Genomic DNA, 21,104 nt, shown 5'->3' on the forward strand with positions numbered 1-21,104 from the left:
GGCAGGGAGGGAGGGAGGGAGGCAGGGAGGGAAGGAGGGAGGGAGGCAGGGAGGCAGGGAGGGAGGCAGGGAGGGAGGGAGGGAGGCAGGGAGGGAGGCAGGGAGGCAGGGAGGGAGGTATCTAGGCACAGGGAGATGCCAGGAGACACAGAGGGGAAACAGGAGGTGCAAGATGGAAGAGAGGTTATGCCATATGATGGAATCCATAGTAATATAAATTAGTTAATTTAAGTTATAAGAGCTAGTTAGGAACAAGCCTAAATTGTAGGCCAAGCTTTCATAATAAGAAGCCTCTGCATCATTATTTGGGAGCTGATTGGTAGCCCCCCCTCAAAAAAATTCACTACATTTTCCTAACTTACGTTCACATACATGTCAAGTAAATCTTAGGTTGATTTGTGTTAAACTATTCAGGACATCAATTCTTTTGTACAAGTGTCTTGTTTTTGTTCATACTGTCAAGCCATCTGATCATTAACTAATCTTACACTATTCTGCTATAACCTCAGAATCTATTATTATTTTTTTAGTTTTCTGGATTTTGTTGTTCTTGCTGCTGCTACTGCTCTTTTTGCGTTGTTTTGAGACAGAGTCTAACTATGTACATCCATCCTGAGTGCAAGGATTAAGGCGATGCCATTAGGCCTGCCCTCTCTTACTTACTTTTGGAGCTGAGGACTGAACCCTGGGCCTGGAACACAGCAAGCGCATACTTTCCCCCTGAGCTAGCTCCCAAGCCCGAAAACATATACTGAAAATTTTATGAAATAATGTAGCAAACAACCTAGTCACAACTGGATGTTTTGTCATGCTTCTCTGATGGCCTATATAGTCTACTTTCTCAGCTTTACCAGAGTCAAAATTTCCAAAGTAAGGAATGCTAAGCAAAGAAACAAAACGAAGAAATTTGATATTGAGAACTAAAATTTTAATGTAATACAAATATAAATAATTTAGTTTTATGCAATTTGGGAAAACACATAAAGCCCGTTTGTCTTTATGAATAATCAACTTCTGGGAAAACTCAACTTTCACTTCACTATCATGCTTCTTTATGCTGTGCCCAAGTTTTCAAAGCAATTAGATCCTTTGATACATTGTTCCCATAATTCTACTTACATACTCTCAGCCAACTACTCACTTTTCAGAAATGCTAACTGCCTCTATTGTTCTTGAAGAAATGTATATGGACATTCCTGTGACAGTACTTCCTTTTGAAATGCATTTTTCATATTACACATAATGGAGGAAATATGTTATTAATTTTTACTTCTGTGATATACAAACAAGCAACACTAATTATTTTTGAATCTTCTAGTTTAGCATAGGGCACCACCTCAACTTCACTTTTCCCTAGAAATCTACATCTTTCCTTCTAACAAACTGAAGATCACAAGGATCTGAGGTATCTAGAGAAATGAGAAGCCCTTACATCTTTCTGGCCAAAGGCTAATTCACAAGCACACTCCTTATGTAAACCTTCCAGGGAGATCACTGTGTTCCGTTGTTGAGTATATAACTGCAGCAGCACAAGAATTGGACATGCTGAACACCTCTAATCCTAGCCCTTGGGAGGACAGGGGATCCCAAGTTCAAGCTAGGCCTGTACTACACATACACAGTAAGTTCCAGACTGCCTCTTCAATCCCCAGCAAAGATAATCGACAACAGGTAAACTAATGAAGGCAAGGTAGTCAGCCACGGGAGGAAGCTCCTTACCTGCTTCCCATCCAGGGTGCACAGCCTCTTGACCACGCCTGAGTCTAGTTTAATGGCTTCGGTGATATCTGTTAGGACCTGCTCAAAGGAATGGGCAGTCTTTTTATTCAGAAGGATCCGCACGGCCTTTCTAGGCTTCACTCCACTTCGAATCACAGTCACTAACTTGGGTTTGATGAAATCCTTGCTTTCTTTCACCTCACTTTTCACAGAGGCCACGGCCAAGGCTCGGGTCGTACCTCCCTTGATGTTCACAGACCAGTTTGGATTAACGTTTTTGGTGTAATCAACTTTACGAAATGGTTCATTGGAGGCACACACGTAACTCTCACCTAAAAGGAAAATATTAATTTTATTAGCACAGTATCAGACATCTGAGCATTGGCCACAGTAAACCTGGATGCATTATGTCTAAACAACAGCTTCTGGAAACCTGGAAGTCGGCTCCTAAAATTGTGGTCACAGAAAGGGGGTGCAGTGCAATGCCCTTTTCCTTTACCATCCTCTTCCCACCTCCCTTTCTTCTAAATTACCTAGACTGGCTTTCAGAGAATGACAGCTATAATGTGAAAAGCACCAGGCCCAGAAATTAAGAGTGATGTCTGGGTTTTATCTTACCCAAATGTGTCATGTCACCTTTGGTAAGTCATTACTTCACACTTTGATTCTCAGTATCATTCCCTGCAGAAGTAAATGGACCAAATAGCTAAATTACAAAGTGCTTCCTAATTCCAAAAGCAAACTAATCTATTCTTCATAAAATCTCATTCTGACCAACCATGGTGATATGGTACGATCCTATAATCCTAGCTACTCAGAAGGTAAAGTGGAAAGATTGTGAGTTCAAGGCCAGCCTGAGCTATATGCTAAGAAGGGAGAGGGATCACACCGGATATGATAGCTCATGCTTGTAGCCCTAGGAGCAAGAGGCTGAGGTAGGATTGCCACCAAGTTTAAGGATACTCTAGGCTATTCAGAGAGTTTCATGCCAGTCTAGGCTACACAGTGAGACCCTGTCTCAAAAATAAATATAAATAGTTCATTCTGATTGAAATAATTGCATCACAAATATATTCATAAAAAAACGAAGTCCTTCTAATTTCAGTCCTACTCAAACAGCAATCACTACCTACACCTTACACAGCTGGCTTAACTACATCCAGTTGTTGTACCATTGTTCAATTACTGAAGCACTGGAAAGTAAAGTTTTGCCTCCTCAAAAAGTAGCATTCTGCAGGCACTGCTTACCATGAAGAACTATAAACTTAAAATAAAACTTCAAATGGACAACCTTTTCCTTATCTTCTTAAATGGAAGCAGATATTAAGTTAGAATGATACAGTAACTTCTCACAAAGCTTAACCAGGTTTTTGTTTAATTAAGAAAAGCACAGAAGTTATACTACTTGCCTATTCATTTACAGATTATCTACATTTTTTACATTCCAAAATTTCTAAAATTCTTACCAAAAAGCTGTTATTTTTCCAAAATATATGTAACTTACTCAATAATTTTGATATTGACTTTTTGATATACAAGGTTAAATGCTAAGATTTTCTATGAGCTACAACTCATAAAAATACATTATTTCATATACTTAGTAGAGATTCATTCTTCATATAGTAATACATCATAAATGTTTTAACCAAAATAGTGAAAAAGAAAGCCTGAGGACAAACTACTAATGTCAACATTTGCTATTATCAAAATGTTCTCCAAGTACTAATTAATAGAGAACCTCAGAGAATCCCAAAGGCACCGGCACAAGTGAGTGACATGAAAAGGAGTGCTCAGGACATGCAATGTCTTCTCTTTAGAGGGATAGTTAGGGTCCTGCTGGGGAGAAGCTGGGAACCAATCCTAAGCTATGACACAGCTTCTACAGCCAGAACCCTGAAAGCTATCCCAACCATTGTCGCCTGAGTTCTCATCTCCATAGAAACATTTTCACAGTATGATCATAAGAAAACTGCAGAATATCAAGAACACTTACCAAATTAATAGAGCTATGTAATACACATGTATATATTAGTGAGAAAAACATAATGGTGGTATCATTTAATTTTACAGAAAAAGTAATGGTCAAATCCACAAAAATCCTTGCCATTTTTATGCATGATGAAGATCTGATGAATATCCTGACCCAACATGTGTAACAAGAATATATAAAAATACCCTTAGTGAGAGAAGGTATTTATTCCTTAAGATGGGGGATAGTGAGTCAATGGTAATCCCTTATAATAAGGTAAAAAGAAAAGAAAGCAAGCAGGCATCTACTATGTCAATCTCCCTCGATCAACCCATCCCTGCAAGGCTGACACCAGCCAGCAGACCTGCTTTTCATCTTGTCTTCACTTTCTTCTACACATGGGCTCAGAAGAACGGAAAGAAACAAGTAGAGAGAGCCCCTTCATTTGCTTGTGCAGTTATAGGTATTTATTATAACTGTCTCTCTCAGACCCTTTCCCCTCATAACAGTCCTACTAGAAACTCAGAGACCAGTTCTGTAATTTGGAAAGTGTCTATAGAAAAACAGAACCCCACACTTCCATGGCGCACACATATACACACACAGACAAACACAGAGACACACACAGTTTTCTGCACACACTGAGCTTACAAGCTATTGATTTCTCACAATCATTCTTTAACTGGTTAAGAAAGTGTTTCTTTTAAAAGTAGGTGATTTTGTTCCTTATAAGCCTCACCCTAGTTCTTCTGAAACTGTCACTGGTAGATGAGATATGAACACACTGTTAAGGTTTTTACTTTCCCTAGTCATTCTGAAAACAAACCCTAGTTACAATCTAGCACAAAGAGTAGTGGTTCCCAACCTTCCTAATGCTGCCACCCTTTCTTACAGTTCCCTATGTTGTGGTGACCCCAAACATAAAATTATTTTCATTGCTACTTCATAACTAACTTTTCTATTTTGTTGAGAGTCATAAGTAAATACCTGTGAAAGAGTCATTCAGAAACCCACAGGTTGAGAACTGCTGACCTAGATACTTCTCCAACACATTTTTACTTTTTAAAATCTGTTGCTAGGATTCTCAGTGCTAGGCTGGTTGTTTGAGGGGTAAACGTGAGTATCTCTTCCTCCTCCTCTTCAAGTAAAAGCTTTAAATTTTCCACTATTTAGTACAATGCCAGCTGGAGGATAGCTATACATGGATCTTGTAAAGTGGAAGCTTCATACACCCGCATTTTAGACTAATGCCCCTAACTAGTTTATAAATAATCCTGATGTCCAAGTCAGAAATTCTGTGATATAAAATCTGGACCCTGAGATTATGCCTCATTCTTACAGTAGGAGCAGGCAGGCAACTTTATGAGGAAAACAAAACCTGGTTAAGCCTGAAGCGCACACTCTTCGTGTATAGAGAAAATGATAGACATATTAGCAATGCAGAAAAAAAAAAAAAAAACAGGGAAAGGCACTTAGGGTTTAATACCAGCAAATCTTAAGAATTTCAATGTTTTCTTAATTTCCACAACTAAGGAAAAGTTTCCCAAAAAGAATGACTAAAGAAAAACACACTCAGTTATGTTTGCCCTTCCTGAAGTCTAACATTTGTGAGATACTCGATGCACTGTAGTCTAATGTATGCATCTCCCTCAGAAGGTAAGTCTTTCACATAGCTGCTTAAGAAAAACACAAAGTAGGAAAAAGTAAGGCTGTTTACTGTGTTGAACAATGTAACTGAGTTTTCTAACCAAACAGTACACTGGACAGAATTAAGAAGTATGGGAGTCAGCAAAGTAAACAAAATACCCTGCTCTGGCTGGGGTACTGTGTGCACTCTACCCTTGTGTGTCAGGCCTCAAGGGCATCCCCGATGCCTGCATCTGCTGTGGACACAAAATGAGGTGGGTGATGTCTGGGACCACATTCTTTCAACACATCTGAAAGCCAAGCAAAGTCCTCTCATGGAGCTACATCCAACTGTCGGGTTTATGGTGCTTTCCACCAAGGAAAGTGCTGAAAAGCTACTATGGGCACAGAATTGGACAAGACAGAAGTATGTCATGCACTGAGGTTTCTGCACAGAGACCTCGGAGTTTCTCTAAAGACCTAAGAAGCTAGCTAAATGTGAAAACCGAAATCCTCCTAAAGAGACCAAAAATTAACCTCATGCAGTATGGTCTGCCTTCAGCTCCTCACACCTGGTCAAGTGTAAGTCATCCTTAGAGTTCACAATGGGAATTTTAATCTTCTGCTGATTTTTATGATAAAATACATTCATCACCCCACTATGGAATACACATCTAACTAACTACTTCTAAATGAAGCATAGCCACACAACTCCATGCCCAAAACTCCAACTGATTTGACACAAGTTATACAACTTGGCCAGGAGTTAGTCAGGGAAATAAGATAATACCTAATGTAAAGGTATAAAGGGCAGAGGACACACACTTACTAGGAATGGAAGCTAGTTAGAGTATATAGCTGGCTCGGAGCATGGCATTCTGAAGCGCATTACATCAGTTCTGCACACAGCTCAGCATTAGGCACTGAAGTGGTACCAGGCAGAAGTTTAGTTGACACAAACAGCACCCACAGCTTTATACTGCAAGCTTAACATTTTCACAGGTTGTGAAGGTTTGTTGGTTCTCTCGCAGCCACTCTGCTTGGATTGCATTGGAGCATGAAACGGTTGCACGCCCTGTCTCTGTATTTATAAATATCTTTAGGTTACAGTGCAGTTAACACTGAGCTTCTATAATTTGGATGCTAGAGTGTTATATTGATTGTCCTGCTGTTATGCTAAAGCAGTGGTCCCCGACCTTCCTCATGTTGTGATGACCCAAACACAAAATTATTTCACCGCCACTTCATAACTGTAATTTTGCTACTGTTATGAATTGTAATGTAAATGTAATGTAAATGCAGATATCTGATGTGTGTCCCTGTGAAAGGGACGTTTGAACCCAGGGGTTGGGACCCACAAGTGGAGAGCTGCTGTGCTGGAATTCTTACTCAGGTTTTGTGATTCCGGGGAATATAAAGAATAGCTTCTACTGGTCTACACAGTAGTACAGTAACAACTGTTAACAAGTGAAATGTCTCAAAGTCAATAGCAGAGAGGATTTTGAAAGTTCCAAGCACAAACAAACAAAAAAGAATGTTTAAGGTGATAGGTATACCAATCACTTTGATGTGATCACTGCACACTGTGTACATGTACTGAGATATGACATAATACCACATAACTAGAACTCCTATGTGTCAAATACAATCAAATATAGCCAGGCATGGTCATGTATGTCTCAAACCCAGCACTTGGGATGCAGATGCAGGCGGATCTTAGTTCTAGGCTAGCCAGAACTACACAGTGAGACTCTTGTAAGAAGAAAAAATAAATAAAATATAAAAAACTCCACAACTGTAAGGATATTGGAAGAGTTTCAAACTGAAAGGCGGCTGGCATCTGCACACAAACTGGAGCATGATGAGTGAAGCATCCTATTACCTGGCAGTCTAAGCAGTGGTTCTTCAGCCTCTAGGGTCCTGTAACTATCCTCTCCTTCATCACTTAATCTCGAATGAACCTAACAACATTTAGCCCTCAGTTTGAGCCAGTAATAACGTTTATTACTGAGATTCAGCCCAAATAACAAAAGGTTCAGAAAACAGGTGTCTGTCCAAAAAAGACAGATGGACAGAGAGACCCCTTCCAAGAATGAGAAGGATTTGGGAAAATGGGAAACATCTGAAGGGCAGATAAACAATACACAGGACAGGCCTGAGATGTAGCTCTGTGTGTCAGAGTGCCAGGGTGCCTGGAATGGGGGGAGGGGGTAGTCAAAGTTTATGACTATCCACATGGTCTGTTCAGTTAGAAAAAATAAGTTAGGCAGGGCATGGTGGCACATGCCTTTAATCCCAGCACTTGGAGGTGGGGGTGGGTGTCAGACATAATTTTGCTGTAAGATTCTGAAGACTGTGCATCAAGTATCTCTAGGAACCAGGCTGCTAAGTATTTAACTGTATTCTAAGATTCATGTGGAACTTCCCAGCTACTGACTTCCATCACTAAACTAAGGAGGTAGATATCCACTGGGCCATTTTTCAACTTCTTTCACTCACCCAGGCTTAATGCACATTCATAGAACCAGTAATACATTTCCATGACTTCTGATTTTCTCTTGAGATGAAGATGATGAGCAAGGTAATGGGGGAAGAGACTATCACTGAGTGTGAGAAAAAACTATCATTATTTCAAAATTAATCTTAATTTGTGAAAAATACTCTAAGGAAGAGGTTAATAAAATGTATATCTGACATGTATATCACAATAGCAGACCGTGCAGACAGCACAGTCAATGAAGTGGTTGGTTAGTGCATAAGCATTAGGACCTGTGCTGGCTAGTCTATGTCAAGTTGACACACAAACTAGAGCTACCTGGCAAGAGGAAGCCTCTATAATATTCAGCTGTAATGCACTTTTCTTAATTAGTGATTGATGGAGGAGGGCCCAGCCCATTGTGGGTGGTGCCAGTCCCGAGCTGGTGGTCCTGGGTTCTCTAACGAAGCAGGTTAACATGATTTGTTGGTTCCCTTGGAAGCCTTACCCCATCTGAATGACATTAGAGGAGGAGTGGATGGAGGGTGAGTAGGAGGGAGGCGTGGGGAGGAAATGGGAAGAGAGGAGGGAGGGGAAACTGGGGTTGGTATGTGAAATAAATTTATAAAAGGAAAAAGGAAAAAGCAGACTGAACAAGCCATGAAGAGTAAGCCGATAAGCAGCATCCCCCTGTGACCTCTGCATCAGCTCCCATCTCCAGGTTCCCGCCCCGCTTGAGTTCCTGTCCTGACTTCCCTTCCATGATGAATAGCCATATGGAAGAATAAGCCAAATAAACCCTCTCCTCCCCTCCCCAACTTGCTTTTTTTGCCACGTGTTCCATCATAGCAACAGAAACTCTAACTAGGACAGGACCCAAGTTTAATCCTAAGAATATATTTTTTAAGAGACCCACACCTGTAACCTCGAGGACAGGTATATCCTCAAGGCTCCCAGATAGCCTAGAGCCAGTAAAGACCACACAGGAAAAGTACATGATAGCAAATTATAATCACCTACAATCAAAATGTACCAAACTAAACAAAAGCTAACACAATAGGTCACAACTAGGCTGTTTAGTGTATTTACTTGAAATGTTATAAATATTACCCTGTAAGCAAAAGCATGTAGATCGATCTCTCCAAACCAGTATCTTCCCATTCATTTTTTTCTATTAAGGTAATAACTTTTGACAAAATACAATGTAATAAGCATTCTGCTGTAGGCTACTGAGAATATGGGTGAACAGACAGCTTGGGTTAGAAAATAAAAAATATGTCTTAAGGAATGGAGGTACATTCAACTAAATTCTAGTCTTAACAGCATTTCTGATTCAAAGAATAAAAAGTCTCAAGATGGTGGTGGTGGCACATGCCTTTAATCCCAGCATTCAGGAGGCAGAGTCAGAGGCAGGTGGAGCTCTGTGATTTTTAGGCCAGCCTGGTTTATATAACAAGTTCTAACACAGCCAGAGCTATGTAGAGAAGCCCTGTCTCAAAAACAAAAAGTCAACTGACTGTATTGAAACTAAATATGGAAAAAACCACTACAAATAATTTTCAAAATAAGAACAAATGCTAAAGATAAAAAAATTAAGCCTTAGTTATGGCAGAGTCAAGGCAAGTGTTGAAAGTACTAGATATTGTTAAAAAATAATCTAGAATTTAAACATATACACACAAAGATTGACAGGTATTAAAAGAGAAAATTCTAGTCTGACATCTTAGAAACCAGTGAACTTGACAAATTGTTAAAACATGTAAGCTGATTTAAATAAGTAGAACTTATTTAAAAATAGAAAAGGACAAGGATTATTTGCTTTTTACATCATCTTTATTCTACCACTCTGGTCAAGTGTCCAAGTAAGCTGTCTTAACCAGGAAAGGGCTTTTTAAAACAACACAGCCACCAATTCCTACCAACTGAAATGATCTGGCCAAAAGAGCATTTCAACAAAACACCAGAAGCACATGCTATCCAGGGTAAATCACACTGTAGCCCAAATCCACTGGCTTTAATATTCCCAAGAAAGTGAAAGATACTCCTGCAAGGTCAGGATCTGTTATAAGGCCAAGGTGGGAAGATCACAAGTTCTAGGCCAGCCTACACTACAGAGTGTAACTCCATCTCAAAACAAAGCAAAACCAACCATATCTAAACCTGAGTACTTCATCTGAACACAGCACCTGACCTCTGTCTCTGTGTGTGTGTGTGTGTGTGTGTGTGTGTGTGTGTGTGTGTTTGAGGGTGTGTGTTTGAGGGTGTGTGTTTGAGGGTGTGTGTTTGAGGGTGTGTGTTTGAGGGTGTGTGTTTGAGGGTGTGTGTTTGAGGGTGTGTGTTTGAGGGTGTGGGGGGGTGGTGTGTGAGTGCACACACATGCATGTGCACACACATAGGAGCACATGATGTGGAAGAGAGAATGTGTTGGGGAGGGTCTTTCAAACTTGCAATGATACTTCTCCCTCTACTTCCAGAGTACTAGGAGTGCAGATATGTACTACCACCCCAGCCTGACCAACATTTTTTGCTTTAAAGAATTTAAGAGAGATGGGAAGGGATGGGGAGAGCTTGTGTATGAGTGCAGTGACCAGTGACCATGGAAGTCAGAGGCACTGGATCCTCTGGAGCTGGAGTTATAGGCAGTTGTTGAGGTGCTCAACATGGGTGCTAGGAACCAAAGTTGGTTACTCTGGAACAGTTATTGCAGAATATTAATATAATGTAATATAAGATGTGTTACATTTATTTATGCCATGGAACATTTGTTTAATGATGTAAAGATGTGTTGCATTCTTTTATGTTGCATTTGTTTTAACTCTGTGAAGCTGTGTTACTTTGCCTGTCTAAAACACCTGATGGTCTAACAAAGAGATGAAAGTCCAATAGCAAGGCAAGAGAAAGGATAGGCAGGGCTGGTAGGCAGAGAGAATAAATAGAAGGCCAAATCTGATAGAAGAAAAGATTGAGGAGCTGAGAAAAAGGAGGCAGACATCAGGAGCCAGCCATGGAGTAAGAAGTAAAGAAAGGAATATAGAAATAAAGAAAGGAAAAAGCCCAGAGACAAAGGGTAGAAGAGATAATTTAAGTTAAGAAAGGTTGGCTAGAAATAAGCTAAGCTAAGGCCAAGCATTTATAAGTAAGAACGAGAATTTGTGTATACGTATTTGAAAGCTGGGTGGTAGGCCCCCCAAAAGAGTAAAGAGTAAAAACAACCAACAACAGTTTGTGCTCTCAGCCCTGACTGACTGTTAAAGGGAGACAAGATTATAGAACTTTAAGGTGAAATAGTCATGCTTGTTATGAGCAGTTTTTTCTACCAGCCTGGTCCCACAGCCACATCAACCCCCAAATAACACACAGACACAATGTATTAGATATAAAGCTATTGGCCTGTTATTAGTGTTTCTTATTGGCTAGCTCTGTCTTAAATATTAACCCATTTCTATCGATCTAAGTGTTTCCATATGGTCTTATCTTACTGGAGAGAGGGTCCGAACCTCTTCTCTCTCAAGTCTCTACTTCTTGAATCTCCTCTACTATATCTTCCCGAATCCTCCTTGTCTCCTAGTCCCTCCTATATTGCTTTCCTATTGGCCAACAGGGCTTTATTCATTAACCAATAACAGAAGCATATTTACAGAATGACATCTCCTATCACATGTTCAAATCAATTCTGCTACCATGTCAAGAATCCATAACCCAAGTGTATTAGTTACCTTCTTCATTGTAATAAAAGCAACACTTAAGGAAGGGCTTGTACTTTGAGGGTACAATCCATCACTCCAGGAAGGCATGTCTGCTGGAATGGGAGACAACTGTATCCACAATCAGGAATCCAGGTACTAAGCTGGACTTTCCGTTTTTTACTCAGTCGAGGATCCATCCCAGAGCCACCTACACTGAGGGCAGGTCTTCCCGGAGAATCCAGAGCCTCCCTCACAGACATGCCCAGAGGTTTGTCTCCGGCTGATTTTTAGATTTTGTCAAGTTGATAATCAATATTAACTCTCACTAGGTGGCTGATAAAAACAGGAATAATTTTCTCATGGCTCTGGAGGCTGAGCATCTAGTGATCACAAATGGCAACTCCTGCAGCAGCTTCCTATGGCAGAAGCAGACAGCAGTCCTGCCTAGAAGGGCTTTACCCTCATATCACCAGCCACGTCTCAGTGTACAGTGGAGCAAAGCAGCTCTAGGAATGCCAAGTTCTAAGAAACCAGGAATGCAGACCTCTGCTTGCCTAGCATGTGCTTTCCCAGAACTGGAGTGAGGGATGTTTAAAGGCCCCGGGTGTCATGCCCACCTCTCACCACTAGGCTAAACAGCCATTTCTTCATCCTCTCTGAGCCTCCTTTTCCTGGCTGTACAGTACAGAGGACAAAGCAGCCATGTCTCTCACCAGATATTGTAAGTGGTTAAGAGGAAATGAACCAAGCAAAATGTCTCACTCAGTAACTACAACTAAAACATTTAGTAAATGATGACAATGGTAAGCAGAAGCAGATCTCTAATCCTCATGGTGGTGGCTTATTTACCAGTAAAAAGGATAAAAGTTAGTGGTTACATGGGCCTGTGAATACTGAAGAAAGTAGCTTAATCACTGGCAGAGAGACCTAAGTCTCTTTATTCCATATAGCATGACCATAAAATACCCATGTCCGTGGCTTAAAACCTCATGAAATACTGCCCTAGTCTTTTAACTCCCAGGATATTACTGTATTATACTCCAATCTCACAACTGCTCTCCCAAATACTCATTTTCTTCCCCTAATATTTTATTCAAATTTTTAAACTCAAAATTATTCTTCTGCAAAGAATTTATTATGAAGAGGTATATGGCATATCTGCTTTTCATACTTGAGGAGGAAGAGGGCAGTGAGATTCACAGAAAGTAGTATATAAGAGGCATTAAAAAAAAAAGTAAGCCAGGCAGTGTTGGTACACACCTTTATGGCAGGTGGATCTCTGTGAGTTCGAGGCCAGCCTGGTCTACAAAGCTACACAGAGAAACTATCTCGGAGGTGGGCAAGTTTGCAATGATATTGTTTCCCCTGACTATGAAATATTTCATTAGCTAAAATAGACTCCAATTTTTCAAAATATATATTTTTAGAACTATCTAGAGCCAATCAACCAATATCAACACTTATTTATATAAAATGTCCTAGGACAAAGTATTAAAACTATTTCTGAGTCAATGCATTTACTGAGTATCTAAGACCCCTGCCTTTAGACTGCTCAGTCTACTGTAGAGAACAGATCCAAGAGGGTACTAATAAGACTACATAGGTAGGGTCCCAACCGCCTGTAATTCCAGTTCCAGGAACCCCCTGACCTCCATGGGTGCCTGCATACACCTAGTAAACAAAGTCACATCAGCACACACACATACATATAGACAAAAATAAATGTCTCGGGTACAACCAGATTGCCTCAGTCTGCTGCCAACCCTGATGACCTACATATGACCCCAGAGAGAACAGACTTCTAACGTTTCCCTCTGTCCTCAAGGTGGCACGCAATGCTCAAGATGGCATGCATGCTCACACATATACACATAAACAAAGATAACAAAACAAAATTTAAATACAAAATAAGATAAATTTCTTCATTTATTTTCAGTAAGTGTCATATCATTTTATATACCTATAAGCAGGTTATGTACAACTTGTGTTCGGCAAAAGAGGATGACAAGTGGAAAATGTACTAAAAACCCTGATCTGGACATCCCCCAATGGACCTTTAGAGATACTCCAAGCTTGTCCAGCTCAGCCACTTAACTGTTGGGAGATTCAGTCCTACAACAGCTGCAATGGACAGCCATGATTACAGGAACCCATACTGCCCACTCCCCAAAATTAATCCAGAATGCTGGGTAAATCAACTAGCTAGCTTAGGAACCACGCTGAAGGAATGCTGTTCTACAGATCAGCTTTGTTCTCCAGAGACTTTCAAGGTCAAGGGCAGGAGAAAAGAAATCTGGGCCATGCAAATTTCTTTTGTCATCTAAGTTCAATGGGATGGTGGCTAGGACAGCCTTGCTGTCTTGGGTCAAGCTCTCTAGCCTTCATTGAAGACAATACTGGTTATGTTTTAATCACCTCCTAAAGTGTGTTTGCTAGCATGGGAGAGGTAAAAGAAGTGAAGTATGTTTTTTTAACAACCGACTCACATGAAGTAGAGTTGTTTGACAACATACAAACTCTTATTGATGTCAATAACTTCAGAAAGCTGCCTGGTTCAGCAGGATAATTCTCAACATTTGAGCATATGATTAACTGCAACCTGAAACTTCATATGAGTATATGCATGTTTGTATATGTGTAGGCACACATGTAGAGACATGCGTGTGTATGACTGTGTGCATGCATATGGTAGACTGAAGTTGATGCCAGACTTATCCTCAATCACTCTTTCACCTTAATTAGGATGTGAGGGGGGTTCTCTCCATTAAACCTTGTGCTTACTGTTACAGCTAGTCTCAGCAGTCAGCAGACTCTAGGGATCCCCTGACTGTCTCACAAAGCTAGAATTACAGGCAAGCCTCCACATCCACCAGCATCTATGTAGGTTCTAGGGTGCAAATTCTGTTCCCCATACTTGCATAACACTCTTTAAATTAAAAAAAAAAAAAAGGAGATGGCTCAATGATAAGACAACTTCTCACTTCCTCTCCCTGGCTGATGACCCTCCAGCAGCCTATACCTCCAGAGTTCTGGGATCACAGGCACATTGCTCAACTAAAAATTTCAATTATTACAGAAGGATCCACTATTAGACAGACTTCTACTATAATCAAAAAAGTCAAATTTCTTCTTTTACAGTCATTTTGTATTATGAAAACTGCTTGGACCAAGTCAACAAAGACACAGAAACCATTGTTGACCATTATTTTACAATGTGGTGTGACTGTTCAGGCTATATGTGTAGTTAGTGTTTGCCCAAATCTACATTCTCCAAATATCAGTAATGAAGACTTCAAGGAAATTTCCCAACCACCTTTTTGTACATGAAGCCACTTGTAAGGCCACCTATCTATCCCCTAGGACTTGATACATAACATGTGTTTTTATACTAATCCAGAAAGTGCTCTCATCCCTCTGATGACAGCAGTCATCGCTGAAGTACTTTAATTTTACTTAACAATACCTTGTCAAAATAACTTCAGAGGACAGTAAAATTATTACCCCTCTGAAGGTAGAATAGGTACATCATGGTAAGCACCTGTGAGTGACAAGTCCTTATTCAACAGGCAGTGTTGAGCCTTTCACTGGGTTGCTGCTTTGATGTGGGGGAGGGTCATACAAAAAATTGGTTTCAGGATCAGTTTTCAGAAAACTGGAGGCAGGTGGATCTCTGTGAGTTCAAGGCCAGCCTGGTCTACATCGTGAGTTCCAGAATAGCCAAAGCTACCTATTGAGACCTTATCTTAAAAAACCAAACAAACAAGTGATGTGGTCCTCTCAATGATGTTATCTTCATTTTACTGGCATACCTACAGATTTCTTGCCCTTGTCTTTTAGGCTTTAAAACCAAAACTCACCACTAGGCAAGGTGTGAGGTAGCTCCTCCTACAACTAACTTACACACAAGAAGACAGCTTAATTTTAATTGGGTTGTCATGTAGGCAGAGCAAGGGTAGTATTTGATAAAAGTAACAGTTACTTTGAGGACTCCTCGGAATGGCTAGCTTATTTTTTTAGAGGTGAACTCAAATGAAAAAGCATATACTGAGGCCTATTAGAAGCTAGCATTCATGCTGCTTAGGTTTCCTCATCTGTGAAAAGGAGAAAATGACTTTAGAACATAAGCTCATGCTGAAATAAGAAAATCGCATAGTTCAGGGATCAGTTTCCTCCCTCTTGTTGCTATGACTACATAGAATGCCCTATTTGCATTAAGAAGGATGTCTGAGTAATTACATGTAAACACTCAGTCCCCACACACTGGGGGATTCTGCCAGATCTTTCTGGTGCGGTTTAGAACCAAAAATCAGGTTTATAACTACCAGTCGCGCTCCCTTCCTGAAAGCAAATAAGAGTAAATATTGCAGGAACTCAAGAATGACCCAACATATTGCCAAGCTGTTCTTCTGAGTGATGCATGTTTGGTGTGCCAAGATTACCAATTTCTAATAGGCCTCTGCTGTTGGTTCCCTAGATCCTAGTTACTCTCTTCCGGGAGAAGGCAGGAGAGATTCACCTGGATTCACTTCATTGCTGACCAGATGTGGAAAATCCTTTAAGTGCGGATAGTTTTCCATTGAAATCACCTGAGAAACTTTCAAAACTCTAAATCCCAAGTCATACCTGAAACCAAGCACATCATAATATCTAAGGTATGGAACCAGACACCCATATTTTTAAAAGGCCCCAGTAAGGTCCAAGATGAAGCCAAGGTTGAGACCCGCTATGTTGGAACGTCCCTCTTGATTTCAAATGACTTCTGCCACAAGCAAAACCAGAAAAGCCAACCTAGAGGATGTCAGAACCACAGCTGTGCACAGAAGGTAGAAAGGGACCCCGAACAGGGGGACAGCGCAAGTGCTGCACTGGGCTCCACCATGGGTGGGAGACCATGCTTTCAAACAGTTCGCCCTTCTGGCAAAAATAAGTTGGCTAAATGTATAGGTGTCATTGTCTGTATTTGTCTCTACTCATTCGGATTTTCTTTCTTTTAAAAAGGCAAGTCTCTTGGGAAAGAGAGAGATGTGTGCACCCCAGCCCAACACAAACTACAGAGGAGCAGACAATCCCCGTGGCTGCCTAAGCAAGCGCCGGGCAGGCTGCCGGGCGCTGGACTGGGAAGCGTGCGGCCCGCAGCCACTGCACCTGCTGCTGTGCATGGGGCCGCACCTGCCGCGCCTTGCCCGCCCCTCCTACCTTCCAGCAGCTCGTCCAGGCTGGTGACCTTCCGACTGCCATCTATGGTGTAGATTGTGCGGACGCCCTGGGGCAGGTTCACATTGTCTGACAGCGAGCGGGTGAGCTCCATGAGGAGCGCATCGAAGGAACGGAAGCGGTCGTTGGAGATGGCAAAGACCAGGCCTTTGAAGTAACGGTCCCCATTCCGGTAGAAGCGCGCCTTCTTGGCCTTCTTCTCCGAGCTGAGGGCCTGCAAGGTCCGCGTGCGGTAAAAGCTGCAGTGAGCACTGTGCGCAGGGCTGGGGATGAGCCCATTGCCCTTGGGGCCAGAGATGCTGCTGCCCCCGGAGGAGCTGGGAGCCCCTCTCCGCGACCCTGGCCGCGGCCTTTTGTCCCGTTCTTCAAAATGCTCCAGCTCAATGCTCCTGGTGCTGGCCATCGCGGCTGTTCAGAGAGAGCGCTCCACAAATAAACCAATTAATAAAGGAACGTCCCAGCCGCCCTGGCCGCAGCGCGCCGCGATCTGGACGCTCCGGCCTTAAAGCCGCGGGACACCTGGCTCGGGCATTCGGGCCATGCTCGCAGGTGGGCCCGCTCAGCCGCAGCGCGCAGCTGCCCAGCTCATTGTCCGGCGCGCCCTCTCGGTCGCCGCCGCCAGCTGGGGAGCCCCACGCCCCCCAAAGCGCCTCCTTCGCCCGGCCACGCCTCACAACTAGCGCGCGGGCAGCGGGCCCGGAGCCGCCAAGTTGAACTGCCCGAGGCTTGCCCGGGTTCGCGTCCGGGCCCGCGCTCGCTCTCCGGCGCGCTGAACCGAGGAAGGAAGCGGAGGCGGGGGAGGGGCGCGAGCGTGGGCGAGGCGCCTCGGGGCTGTGTCCCGCGGCCTGGGGTCCCGGGGTCCCGCCGCCGCCTCGCACGCGCCCAGGTCCAGTCCACGACCAGGGAGCGTCCCGGCTGACCCGGGATCCTCAGGCCGCGCTGGGCCCCAGCGGGAAGAGCGCAGCCGCCTCCCACGCGCGCACGCCCGCGGGCATCCGCGCTCTCGGCCGCCTGTCCGCCTGTCAGGGCCTGGACTACCCCGGGAGGACACCTTCTGCCCCTCCAGGGATACCACAAACCACACGCAGAGGGAGGTGGTGAGGAGGAGGGCGGCGCCGCGTGAGGAGCGGCTCCACCGTCCGAGTCGGCCCCGCCCGCCAGGATACCGGAGCTGCGCGCTCCCGGGCGTGGCCGCGCTGCGCGCTCCGCAGCCGCGGGGGCTAGCGTAACCGCGCAAGCCAAAAAAAAAACTACAAAGGAAGGAGACTCAAGGGCAGCAAGCACATCCTTAACCCGTCTCCTGGGGAGGAACTGAGGCCAACCTAGGGCAGAAATACAAAATAGAGCGCTAGGTTTGGACGAGGTATTTATTTTTATTTTTTAAACGGCCGATGCATTGTTTTATTTAAAGATCCCTGGGGTTAAAAAAAAAAAATCTTTTACACTTTTCTATTGCAGATTCGCTAACGCGGTAGTTCCAGTAACTTTGGATGAATAAATAACTAGAAGTTATTGGTTTGGGGAAGGTTGATTTAATCAAATATTTGTGAAAAGCTTGCCATTTGCCAATCATTAATCTCATTGTTGGGGATGTTCACATGTGTTCAATCTGAGCTTCTCACAGAAGTGCACTGACAAACATCCATCATGCAGAAAATCTTTTCTTTAAAGGTGTCTGGTCCACAATAAAAGAGTGTTTAAAAAAAAAAAATGAAACATTGGCGATGAAGTTCAAAGACGTTTGGCCTGAATCTGACAAATGAAATTAATGATTCAGCACCCGGTTCTTCAATGGCTCTAGACAGCAGCTCCAAACTGTCCTTGAAGGTAGGATGACAAAAAGGTGTTGGAGTACTGGAACAGCGTGAAACAGCGTGGAAACACAATCTTCAGCACCATTGAAGCAAATCACTTTTCATACGGTATTTAATGAATATGATGCAGATCAAGACCTAGTTGGCCAAAACTTGAGAGCTGACGGAGGTAGAGGAGAAAATTGTTCCATGGGTATCCAAAATGACTCAGCAGGTAAGGGCACTGCTGCCAAGCCTGATGTCCTGGGTATGATGGCCAGAAACCACATGGTGGAAGGAAAGCATACATTTCCTGCAACTTGTCCTCTGCCCTCTGCATACGTGCCATAGCATACAACACAATAAATGAATGTTAAAACTCTGAGAGGAAAAGAAATTGCATTACAATTCTAATGCAAACAATTTGGGGGCTTGTGGGCTTCAAGGGGAAAACGACTAAGTAATTTGGATTACTTTATGGTTTAAAATTTTGTCGGGAGTGGTCTTTGTGGGGCTGCAATCCGAGCCAGCCGAGAGGCCCCAAGTCCGTAACTGAGTGGGGGAGTGTGGATGAGGGAAAGTCTAGCTAGCTATAGATGATAAAGAAAAGACAGAGACAGAATAAAAGTCAGGAGGGCAGATCAGTCAATACTGAAATGCCACAAGTTTATTTCTCACCACTCTTATATACCTTATCCAAAAAATGGGAACATGGTATCATGTATCCAGAACAAACAGACTTTTCTTCCTCACTTATTCTAAGGGTTCAGTAACCCTTAGAACCAACTTCTTGTTCCCTAGCCTTGAGGTCAGGAGTAGCCATACCTCAGATTTAATTTCTCCTTCCCTAGCCTTGACAGTCAGAAGTAGCCACACCTCAGATTCAGGCCTGTTGTTATTTAGACTAAGACAGCCAAACATCCCATTGTAGCCACACCTTTGACCTTAGGTCTTGTGACTTGCTGACAGCTTTGAACTCTCTGTCCTTGGGCCAAGATGGTGTGCGGCCATCTTTATGAGCACCCACTAAATTTATAGAACCATAACAGATTTTCCTCTTTCATGAAATTGCAGAATTCCACAGTGATGTTTAAAACTTGTATTTCCCTTGTTGGGATATTCCCCTTCTCAGAAACGAAGTCTGGCCTACTAGTTGTTCACCTGCTATAGACTGTGGAATAAGTCACCTTCTAAAAGCCAACATTGAGCTTATCCCTCTCTTGGTTGTGAATTTCCTCCATACTGTTTGTAACTCCCCTTAACCTAACATTTATTTGAGTAAAAATTTGACAGAAATACTTCAAATACACTTCCATTTCTCAGCTACAGGCAACTCAAGAAAGTAAATCTCAAATTATTTCCTCTCTCACAGTAGAAATGACTCCTTTCTGCTCTTGGTACATGATAATTTATAATCGACTATCTAGCAGGTGTAAAACTTTCACTGACAATCTGCAACAAGAATCTTCTAGAAAATTCTTGTAGAAAAACTCAACTTGGTAGAAAGCAAAGGACTAGTATTGGCTCTCCACACTTCTCTTTGGGCCACCCAGGCTAGCAATGCAGTTTGGAACAGTCTTTGGCACCCTGCTTAGTACTTAGTTCTCCCCAAGTCCACATTGCCCAGGAAGAATAATGTGAATGTTCATGTTGTCTAATATGTTTAAATAAGGCTTCATTAAATACTCTAAGTGGCTTTATATTATATTAAAAAAAAAAAAAACTTGCCTCGACTATTTCCCAGCTTTACCTTATGTTACTCTATTTCGCAAAGGCCTTGACATGCCTTCATTTTTTTTGGCCCCAAACATCTGCTTATAAAGGCAGTTTTCCAGCCATTCCATTACTTATTACATAAAAGATGCCTACAGACCTTTCAGGCTGCAAGCACTTTGGAGATCTGCTGTCTCATGTTTTCATTTCTGTTCACTGTGCGCCAAGCAATTCTCCCAGAAGTAAAAGTGATGAAATAACTCTTTCTAGTGGAAAGGTCTGGTTTTTGAAACAAAGCACAATTTTTAATTTCATAACATTTAATGAATACAAATCCTAGTGTTTCCCATTAAGCTTTAATGGGAAAGGACATCCAGAGTTCAGAAAGACTTTCCTATCCCTATGCCATAGCCAGCCTCCACATTGGAACAGGGCTGGGAGAGGCAATTTTCTCATTTGATGCTTCCTCGTGTAGGACTTGCTGTCCTTTCATATTCAATTCTTGCAGCATTTATATTTACATAAATATAGCTGTTATTTTCCACAGTTGGTTGTTAATAACATCAAAAGTGAAAGTCTGTGGAAAAGTACTACACTACGGCATTCACTTTTGCTTCTAGAGACATTTCCCAGAGGCAATATGCAGTTTGCTTTGTGATGGGGATAGGAGGTGGAGACTGGCTAGGCAGTTTAGGGGCAAGAACTCTAAAAGCAGTGTCTCCAGGAGCATCCTTGCTTCTTGGGCCAGAGGAGGCTGAGAGGAGTTTATTACTGCTCTGAAATCACCCAGCCCGTAAGCAACGGGTACAAGTGGGACTGAAACTCCAGTATGGACACAGTCCCTCTGAACAGCTCCAGAATTACACCCTAGATTGTAGGCTGAAATGAGTTATATCTATTCCCCGATT

The 21,104-nt window shown here is 42.5% G+C and overlaps 2 protein-coding genes across 6 annotated transcripts in view; both read right to left on the bottom strand.

Annotated features, from left to right (window-relative positions):
• Dclk2 (doublecortin like kinase 2) overlaps window positions 1–17,175 on the bottom strand; it is a 118,137-nt gene extending 100,962 nt beyond the window's left edge. For both annotated transcript variants that reach the window (XM_051199371.1, XM_051199370.1), the window contains exons 1-2: window positions 16,673–17,175; window positions 1,720–2,051 (exon numbers count right to left, since the gene is read on the bottom strand). In XM_051199371.1, coding sequence (XP_051055328.1) covers window positions 1,720–2,051; window positions 16,673–17,093 — 753 coding nt within the window. In that variant the 5' untranslated portion in view covers window positions 17,094–17,175. The remainder of the gene's footprint in view (window positions 1–1,719; window positions 2,052–16,672) is intronic.
• Kirrel1 (kirre like nephrin family adhesion molecule 1) overlaps window positions 1–21,104 on the bottom strand; it is a 1,148,154-nt gene that overhangs the window by 894,515 nt on the left and 232,535 nt on the right. The gene's annotated exons all lie outside the window — the stretch shown is intronic.

Source organism: Phodopus roborovskii, unplaced genomic scaffold (genome assembly GCF_943737965.1).
Source record: "Phodopus roborovskii unplaced genomic scaffold, PHOROB, whole genome shotgun sequence".
Classification (NCBI taxonomy): Eukaryota; Metazoa; Chordata; class Mammalia; order Rodentia; family Cricetidae; genus Phodopus; species Phodopus roborovskii.